The sequence below is a fragment of the Chrysemys picta genome, chromosome 8 (assembly GCF_011386835.1).
Source record: "Chrysemys picta bellii isolate R12L10 chromosome 8, ASM1138683v2, whole genome shotgun sequence".
Taxonomy (NCBI): domain Eukaryota; kingdom Metazoa; phylum Chordata; order Testudines; family Emydidae; genus Chrysemys; species Chrysemys picta.
This window is the reverse complement of record NC_088798.1, coordinates 69,451,469-69,461,690: the sequence shown is the minus strand read 5'-3', so window position 1 is coordinate 69,461,690 and position 10,222 is coordinate 69,451,469. Positions and strand designations below refer to the sequence as shown.

Here is a 10,222-nt window from a genome sequence, read left to right as displayed (position 1 = left end):
ACCCCAGTTATTGGTGGGCGCGATCAAACTGGGGATCTCTGGAGCTTAGTGCATGAGCCTCTACCACATGAGCTAAAAGCCAACTAGCTCTTAGCTAAGGCTGTAGAGCAGGCTCATTTAACTCTCTTGCTAAGTGGTCTGAGTGCCACTAGATGGGATAGAACACCACACCATGAAGGAGAAACCCTGGATAATCTGGAGACTCTGAAAATGAGGTGAGATAATAAACCAAGGTTCAGCAATGATGCATATTTCTCCACACACACACACACACGCTGCCTCAGAAAGGAGCACTGCCAGGGTACAAGCAAACCACAGCCTGCATGATCCTAAGGCCCACGCAATGGCACAGCATGGGCATTGTGCCACGGTTTTTCTGTGTCCAACAGGCCTTCTCCTGAGCTGGCTCCTGCCTGCCTGGATGAGTCAGGGAGATGCAGTGTTTCTTGTCTATCTCTTTGCTTACCCTAGAGGTGACACAGGGACTGCAGCCATGAGCCTCATGTTGCAGGCATCTAAACATGTCGGGAGTTGGCAACTGCAGGAGAGAGCAGATACACATGCACAAGGACATGTCCAGGGAGTGTGGTTGTCCCCTCAGAGCCCCTTGCTGGGTATACAGGTCACAGGTCACCCACACAGACATAGGGCCTTGGTAATAAAGCACTGCTGAGCAGGGCCTGCACCGAAGTGCTTTGGGAGCCACATACGTATGCTGGCGACACATGGAAAGAACACAATGCACATCTGATGCTCTAACCCTTAACGTTGCCATTGACTTTGAGTGTCAGGAAACCTGTCTTCAGGGGCTCACATACTGATGTAGATGACACGTTTTGATGCTCAAACTAGTGGTGGCTGGAGTTAGATAGTGGATATAGGTGACGACCTCAAGCAGCTCTTGGCAACAGTGTTTCATGCCAAGGAGTGCTTTGCTGTCATGCATCCCCAGAGAGTCCCAGGAGACCTGCCTGCTCCCTGCTCAGAGCTAAGTGTACTGAGAGACCAGAGGGGAGAAGCAGGCTAAGGCAGGAGACGTAGCTCTTTTGTGGTTCTGAGTCCCACAAGTAGTTGCAGGTGGACTGACCAAATCGAGGTAGAAGCGAGATTTGAGGAAGAAGTGGTAAGAATCCTTCTCCATGAGGATGAAGATTTTTTTCTGAGCCTCGTCGAAGCACGACAGGGTGGGCTTGAGAACATTGTGGCTGGTCACTTCCCATGTGCAGGAATCCAAGTTCACCTGTAGAAGGGAGGGAGAGATTAGTACAGGCTGGTCTGGAAGCAGCCAGGCAAGGAATGGAGAGCCAGGGTTTGCTCCAGATATTTCCCAGCTAGTCTGTTAAATGCACCAAGAGAGGGCTGGGTCTCACTGCAGAATCCACTCAGTCAGCACTCAGTGGAAGTAAAGGGGGGCTGCTTGGACCTCAGTGGGATCTCCGGCTACAAATAGGATTATTTGCATGAGTGGATCCCTAAGTCTGGGGTCAGGAAGGGGGACTTTCCCTTCTCTGGGACAGTGAACAAGGATCATCCACTAGGGGTGGGGTGGCATGTCCCTGGGATAGATTCTTTCAGTTGCATGGAACGCGCATGGGGAACCTCCCTTCGTCTGGTCCTCTACTCCTTGTTTTGGCATTTGGAGTGCATAAGGATGGGGACTGAGCCCCTCTGAGAAGAGCTCATTTAAAGCAGTGAAAGTGGCATATTTCAGCTGCACTTTTGACTGGCATTTTGTCCACACAGCAAAGCCCCTCTCCCACCTCTCTGAAGAGCCGGAGCCACATTCTCAGAAGTGCTGTTGTAGGGCCAGCTGCCCACTCTGCTTAGCCCTGAGGTTGAAGGTTCTCCAGAGGGTGTTGCACCTACTTCTCTAGTAGCCTGCACAGAGATGAACTCATTGTAAATCTTCCTGGCCTTGGGGCTAAGGTTGGCTGGCGATTTGGTTTTCTTGTACTCCTTGCAGCTCACCCAGAACTCAATATTCTCCTTGCTGTACTCAGACTTGAGGAAAGCCTGGAAAGCAGCCAGCCCACCTGCAGATGGGATGAAAGTAATAGGAAGCAGGTGAGTCCCCTCGGCCTCTAGCTTCTCTTAGCTGTGTTAGGGTGATCCCAAGTAGCCAATGGGCTGCTGCACAGAAATCCAGAGACAGCAGCTCCTCACTGTAGAGGCTGCATGTTCGGCTTGGCCTTCCTCATGGGATTTCCAGAGCTGGCAAATGGCTGGCGAGGGGAGGCCTCAAGGGGCAGCCAAACAGCATGGCTCCTCAGGCACCAGCTTCCAAGCAGTGATCTTCCCTGGGGCAGCTGACAGGAGCATACAGATAGACCCTATCCCAGCTGACCCCAGGCAGGCCATTAATGCACAGTGTGTGATTCCAGGCCTGGGAACCTCTCTGGCCTGGTGGCACAGAGCCCAGGGGCTGCAGCACAGGGTAAGAGGGGCTCCTACTTGAGCAGCTGGAGATGTGTCCCCTCACTGCCTGACCTTCATGTCACCCATGACAAGCTTTACTCTGAGAAAAAAATTCAGGAAGGCCTGGAACTACACAAGTCCTGGCGGCATGCCCACAAAAGGCCAACAGGGGTGAGTTCTTTGGAACTGGCCCCAGGAAAACAACCAGAGCTGAGTGCTGAGACAAACTTGTGAGGCCAGGAAATGAGATTGTCCAAATTCACTCTGGTTTAACACAGCTGACTTCAGTGGAATTGTGTCAGGGATGACTTTGGCTCAACATTTGCCTTCTTTCAGGGTGAATAGGAATAGGACAGAAATGTGAGACATGCTGGGGTCAGCAGCAGAGCTGACACTGACCACGGTCTGGGACCAAGGCAGAGCCACTCCCACCAGGTTTGGGAAATTGTGGGTCCCTTGAGTTCCCCACACAGCCTGAGGATGGGATTTCATCTGCTCCCAACTTCCTCAGAGCATGTGCTGCTTTACCAATAAGGGATAGTTCAGTGAGAATACCATGGGCTGTTCTCATAGCCACCAACAGTCCTTGAGTCTGCCTTCTGCCATGTCTACATGCAGTGGAACCTGTCTCCACTCCAGCTCCACTGCCCTCTGTGCCTGTAACCTCTCCCAATGCAGGGGCGGCTCCAGGCACCAGCGCACCAAGCGCGTGCCTGAGGCAGCAAGTCGCGGGGGCCGGCCTGTCAGTCACCGTGAGGGCGGCAGTCAGGCTGCCTTCGGCAGTATGCCTGTGGGAGGTCCACTGGTCCCGCAGTTTTGGCAGCAATTCGGCGGCAGGTACGCCGAAGGTGCAGGACCGGTGGACCTCCCACAGGCATGCCGCCGAAGGCTGCCTGACTGCCATGCTTGGGGCGGCAAAATACATAGAGCCGCCCCTACCCCAATGGCAGTGTCTGGCAGGAGCTAGCTGGATGTGTGTTGCTGGAGGAAGTGAGTGAAAGCATTGAACTCTGAGCCTGCAGTTGTACCATGTGGCACCAACCTGGGATCACTCATCATGCCAAATAGTCAACAGTACAGAATATGATCTCTCCCCAGATCCCTCCAGCACAGCAGCCCCATCTACTTACTGTTATGATGTATCAGGTTCTCCAAACAGTCAGCCCATTTCTGGACTTCCTTGTGGCTAACCCTAGGAGGGGACAAAGGGATAGATGGAGTGTGGAGTTAACCTAGGACTTTCGCTTAGCCCTCCAGTACATCACCACCAACACTTCTCTGTCCCTAAATGCACTGACCCACTCCATATCACTGGGATGAACGCCCCTCCCGTGGCTATTACTGATCTTCTGAGACAGACGGGTTCAGGTAGAGATCTATGGAGAGTCTAGTTCACATGCACAACACATCACACATCACTAGAAGGGACTGGGGAAATTTCCCCAGAGATGGTCGATATGGACTTGGGTAGAGTTTGGGGTTGTTTGCCTCTCTCAGGAGCACTGAGTAGAGATTGGCCTTTAGGGTTAAGTCAGTGAATCCAAATGGGTGATTTCCTGAGACTGTAGGGGGTACTGTTAATTTGGCTAAAGGCATAAAGAACATAGAATTGACACACCACAATAGGCCAATGGTTCACAGAGCCCGGCATGCTGCATCCTTTGTCTAGGGATGTACCATAACCTCCTAGCCCTGCATGCTGCCCCCTCTGTACCAGGACATGTGTGCTGCCCCCTCTGTCCTGGGACATATCATATCCACCTAGCTCTGTGTGCTGCCCCCTTCTGTCCTGGGACGTATCATAACCACTTAGCCCTGTGTGCAGCCCCCTGCATCCTGGGTCTCGGGTTGCCAATTTTGGTTGGATGTATTCCTGGAGATGTAATCACATGACATAATCTTTAATTAAAGATTAATCTTTAATTCCTGGAGACTCCAGGCCAATCCTGGAGGGTTGGAAACCCTACCTGGGATGTACCATCTCCACCTAGCCCTTTGTGCTGCTCCCTTCTGTCCTGGGACATACCATATCCACCTAGCCCAGTGTTCTGCCCACTGCTGTCCTGCAGCAACACCATCAGGAATGTTAGTGAACTACTGTAATGAAGGAGCAAACTCTCCCTGCCAGCATCAGGCCTTGCCATTCCTGCCTCCGGCTTTTCTCTTACCTCTGGGGTGGAGCCATTTTCTCCTTCTTGCTGTGGGAAGAGCTGTGCTCACATGAACCAGGCTTCTGCAGTAAGAAATCCAGATGATGCTTCATATCTTTTGCACAGGAAGAAAGAAACCAAGAAACCATTGATAAAGGCTATTATTATTAAGAGCCAAAAGGCAGAGTCTTCATGCAAAATGAAACAACTTATGGGCAAGGTTCTGTGGCCTGCAATGCACAAGTGGTCAAACTATTTGATCATGATGGTCCCCTTCTGACCTTAAAGTCTATTAGTCTATGAGTTTAGAACTCCTCAGTATTACGGGCCCATTTCAGCGCTGCATGTCCAACCCTGATGCATCACTTGTCAGTGTTCACTTCTTCTGTTTTGGACAAATGGCATTAACATAGGAATTGAAGCAAGTGGGATCTTACATTCAGTGAACTGGACTTTCAACAGTATAACAAATATGATTATTGCAGCTTATAATAAGTTGCTTGATTAGCTGCCTGTTAGGAGATCACTGCAATAGAAGAGGTTTTATTTGTTATTATTTCGTTTGAAATATAAAATGTAGTTATACTCAGAAAAGTATCACAATTATGTAACAAAGGCCCTTTCATCAGCTCTGTGCATATTCAAGGCCACTTTATCTGTTTATTGACAAACCAGGTCTGACACAGTTACTTTTGTGAAAATAGAATGAATTATATTGTAAAAGTAGAATGGATTAAAGAAATGCTGTATGTTCCTTTAAGCAGGAATGAGGAATGTTGAGATAAAGTTGACAGGAAGAGAAACATTAAGGTATTGAACAATGGGTCCACTTAAGCTGATGGTGGGACATTAACAGGAGATCTGTAAGAGTTAATAAGGAAATAAGATGTGTGTCTAGCCCCAGGTAAACTTATCAGTTCTGCTCCCTTTGTCATCTGGTTAAGTTCGCACCCTTTTTATCTGTATAAATAAGGTAGTTTGGGCCTTGCATGGCACTCACATTATCTGGGTATATTAGCAGAGCGCTTTTGCTAATAAACAGAGTGGTCAGACAAATTGTGAGTCCTGAGTCTGACTTTGACACTTTACTTACATGGCTTCCCAGAATCCTACCACATGAGCACTGTGGATACACTAATGAGCTGACCCTCACAACATCCTGTGAGATGGGGAAATGGAGGCACAGAGCTTCTAAGTGTCACAAAGGGAATCTGTGGAAAGGCCAGGAAATGAACTCAGAGTTTCTGCATCCTAACAGCAAGGCTGTCCTTCCACTTTGATGAGCCAATTCATTTATAGCAGAGCAAGCTGAGTTCCATCCTGCTTGGAGCCTCATCAAAGGAATCAGCTGATTGCAGAATCTCTGGGCTGAATTTCTGCATTTGCAATTGACTTCATCATCACAACACCACTCCAGATTTGGGCTTTTATTATTGAGGTTGATGTGTGCGGCAGAACAAACAGAGCCAGTTTCCTGTCCATCCAAGGCTGAGTGCACTTAGTGACCTTGCACTTTATAAACCAAACAACAGTGAGCTGAGGGTCACTGATCAAATAAACACAATGTTGTTTTTTACAGTCACTTTTTTGATCTGACCACATACTAAAGGAAATAAAACAGCCAAACAAGTCATGTTAGCAAAACTAAAGGATGGATAATCAAGCAGGCTGACTGAGGAAGATCAAGTGGGGGGGCGCTTCCTCTAAGCAGAGGTGCTGTCACAAACATTGCTCCAGGGGTAATTCTGCAATAGGTTGTCATTATCTGGGTCCACTATATTTTTACTTTCACCATTAGCTCCACTTCAACACAGTGTTTGTCTTTCTGTTCATTAACAGGGTTTGATTCCACAGCAGAAACCTTGCCTGCTTAGACTAATAGTCTTTAAGGTCAGAAGGGACCATCGTGATCATCTAGTTTGAGCTCCTGAACATTGCAGGCCACAGAACCTCACCCATTCCTGAAATAGACCCTAACCGCTGGCTGTGTTACTGAAGTCCTCAAATCATGGCTTAAAGACTTCAAGTTACAGAGAATCCACTATTTATACTATTTTAAACCTGCAAGTGACCCATGCCCCACTCTGCAGAGGACAGCAACCCCCCGCCCCCCCCAGGTCTCTGCCAATCCGATGTGGGGGGAAATTCCTTCCTGAACCCCAAATATGGTGATCGGTTAGACCCTGAGCATGTGAGCAAGACCCACCAGCCAGACACCTGGGAAAAAATCCTCTGTAGAACTTAGAGCCCTCCCCATCTAGTGTCCCATCACCAGCAGTTGGTAATATTTGCTGCTAGCAGTCACCAGGCAGTCCCATCAGACAATCCCCTCCATACACTTATCAAGCTCAGTCTTGAAACCAGTTAGGTATTTTGCTCCCACTGCTCCCCTTGGAAGGCTGTTCTAGAACTTCACTCCTCTGATGGGTAGAAACCTTCATCTAATTTCAAGCCTAAACTTGTTGATGGCCAGTTTATATCCATTTGGTTTTGTGTCCACATTGGCACTGAACTAACTCCTCTCCCTCCCCGGTATTGATCCCTCTGCTGTATTGCTTGAACTACAGGAGTAACTAGTGGTGAGAGCTGGCTGTTCTCTTCTTTAGGGATGAGCCCAGAGGGAAGCAGCCCACACGCACTATCCATGGGTCACTCAGCTATCTGAACGATGGGCCAGGGACTCCTGGGTTGAGAAGGCTAAAAATCCAATTACTTTTCTTGCAATTTTTTTTCATTTTTGTCAAAATTTCCTGCCATTTGGGAAGGAGAGGGTTCAATTTAAAGTAAACAAAATATTTGTGGCTTCCAAAACCATTTTCCACACCATTGTCGGTGGCAATTTCCTGTATAGATTAGGATAGAGGGGAGGCCTCAGAAGTATTTGAAGGAGGACAAGGGGAGGGGGCAACATTTCACAGATTCCTCCATTGCAAATATGCCCCTCCTACAGGGTGGCCTGCAGTGATTGTGGGAGAAAAGGGCAATTGGGCAACAGGGTTGGCATGGCTGAGGCACGAAGGACAGAGTCCACCGTGCGGTAGGATCACAGGTGGGATGGGAGGGTCAGAGCTAGGCTTTGAAGGGCAGGGCAGGGCACATGGTTGTGTTTGCTGAATTGGTGAAGGGACTCCAAGGGGTGATATAGTCTGAACGATGAGCCAGGCAGATGGTCATTTCAGTATGAGAGAAAATATCTCCCCTCTTCTGGGGAACAAGAATTATATAAATCTTGAAAAAAAGGCAGCATAAGGAAGGATAGCAAAGTATATGAATGCAGGGAATTGCTTTGTGCTTATGGCTAGAATGGGTTTAGAATTCACAATACTCAACAAAGAAGCATGATGCAATTCAAGTTCAAGCTAAAGGAAAAGAAAATCCTTAAACAATCATCAGTTTTGGAGAGAAATCAAATTAAATTGTACCATTTCTGCCTCAAACCTCACGTGGACAAACAGTGCAATAGAGCCATATAGTTCTGGACCATTAGAAATAGCAATGCTCCAAAATGCAACCTACCTTTTTAAGCAAGTAGCTGGCAATGCAGCAAGTCCCTTGCACATTTTGCTTTCAAGATGCAGTTCCCAATTCCAGGAAAGAAACACCAAGAGGCTGCAGTGGGTCCTGTTGCAGAAGTGGGTTAGAATTCTCAGTGCCCTGCTGCCTCCAGCCTGGGTCTCTCATAGCCTCACCCACAGGCCAGCATCATTTTTGCCAGCCAGCCAGCCAATCCAGGCCAGCCAGTCAGAACCCCATTTTTGCCCACACAAGGGGAAAAGAGGAAGAGATTGACGTCTGAGCCGGAAAAAAGGATACTCTGAAAAAAATCTTACCAGAAATTACAGGTCCGTGATGTAGAATCTCTATAGGATGGAGGAGAACTACAGGGGACTTTCCCATATTGCAAAAGATGGCGTATTGCTGACTGGCCATAGATAAGATCTCCAAGATGTGGGGACAGTAGAAGGTGTCAGAGAATCAGGTTTTCAAAGAGCGATTAATTTTGTGGGATTTTTCCATTTATTTTCTCTTACGCTTAAAAGAAATCTATCAAAAGTTTGTGGATGACACTACGCTGGAGGGTAGGAATAAACAGGGGCAGTGAATTGTATGGGCTCGTGGTTCCCGGGCTCCAGCAGATTCAGGGCTCCACCAATGTTTGGGACTGGGTCTCTCCCCCTGCCCCACCTGCTGCCCCCGTGTGCCTCCTCTGAGCATCCCTGCCTGCCCTGGGCAGTGGGTGGCTGCCACCTGCAGCTCCGCGCTGTGCTCCCTCACTGGCTGCTGCCGCAGCCGGCTACAAGGGAGCGGCACCGGGGGCAGGCTGAGGTGGCTGCTGCGCCTGCGGAGGAATGGGGGAAGAGGTGCATTAGTAGAAGCATTGCCAGCAGATCGAGGGAATAATTCTATTCGGCACTCGTGAGCCCACCTCTGGAGTATTGCATCCAGTTTGGGGCCCTCCACTACAGAAAGGATGTGGATAAATTGGAGAGAGTCCAGCAGAGGGCAACGAAAATTATTAGGGGGCTGGGGGCACATGACTTACAAGGAGAGGCTAAGGGAACTGGGATTATTTAGTCTGCAGAAGAGTAGAATGAGAGGGAATTTGATAGCAGCCTTCAACTACCTGAAGTGGGGTTCCAAAAAGGATGAAGCTAGGCTATTCTCAGTGTTGGCAGATGACAGCACAAGGAGCAATGGTCTCAAGTTGCAGTGCGGGAGGGTAGGTTGGATATTAGGAAATATTATTTCACTAGGAGGGTGATGAAGCACTGGAATACCTCGGGATATGGTGGAATTTCCATCCTTAGAGGTTTTTAAGGCACAGTTTGACAAAGCCTGGCTGGGATGATTTAGTTGGGGTTGGTCCTGCTTTGAGTAGGGGGTTGGACTAGATGACCTCCTGAGGTCTCTTCCAGTCTTCTATGATTCTATGATTTTTCTCTAGGGTTCAGCAAACAAACCAGACAAGGGCCTGAACCCAGCTGAGACAAAAGATGGGCCCTGTGGGAAGCTGGCCAGGGCTGTGGAGAAAAGGTTGTTCTCTTGCAAGCTGCTGGGGAGAGGCACTCCACTCTACTGAGTTTCCACAAGCCTGCCTCTTGGCAGGAAGGGTGTGCAGTTCAAGCTGGGGAGGGTTGGAGATATCTGAGTATCATGGGAAATGAGCAAGTCTCATGCTTTCCTGTTGGCCATACTCCACACCTTGGTGTGTCTCTGCCACATGGAAAAGTTGTGAGCTAACTGGCCTTTCAATCAGGCAGTGCTGTATCATGTCCTATGGGCAATTCCAGAGCATTGACAGCTCAGCAACTCCTGCCTCTCTCTTCTACCCTGTTCCCACCAGTGCACTAGAATGGCTGTGGAGCCACTGGAAAGACTTCCCTCAGCACCCCTTGCCACAGGCCGGCTGCAAGACCTGAGATTTTCACTGGACAAGAGAGCCCCAGCTTTAGGCAATATCGGGGAGAGTGGTGGCACTTCCCCAGTACCTGCCCTGGTTGGGGAGGGGGCACTGCCATGTCTCTTTCCCAGGTGTACATGGTGCAGTGCTTAGTGCCTGGGAAAAGCAGTTCCATGTCTCTTTCCCAGGTGTGTATGGTGCAGTGTAGTGTCTGGCTGGGGCACTCCTGTGTCTCGTTCACAGGTGTACCCAGTGC

General features: G+C 49.1%; 1 protein-coding gene across 2 annotated transcripts; it reads right to left on the bottom strand.

Moving 5' to 3' along the window:
* Nucleotides 1–530: 530 nt before the first annotated feature.
* On the bottom strand, nucleotides 531–8,125 carry RGS4 (regulator of G protein signaling 4). Of its 2 annotated transcripts, XM_005280927.3 has the most exons (5): nucleotides 8,083–8,125; nucleotides 4,584–4,689; nucleotides 3,546–3,607; nucleotides 1,867–2,033; nucleotides 531–1,240 (listed from the first exon to the last, which is right to left on the bottom strand). In XM_005280927.3, the coding sequence occupies exons 1-5, from the start codon at nucleotides 8,123–8,125 to the stop codon at nucleotides 989–991; spliced, it is 630 nt and encodes a 209-aa protein (XP_005280984.2). In that variant the 3' UTR covers nucleotides 531–988. The 2 variants fall into 2 exon arrangements, with proteins under 2 accessions (XP_005280984.2, XP_065412114.1); XM_065556042.1 differs by lacking the exon at nucleotides 1,867–2,033.
* Nucleotides 8,126–10,222: the final 2,097 nt, after the last annotated feature.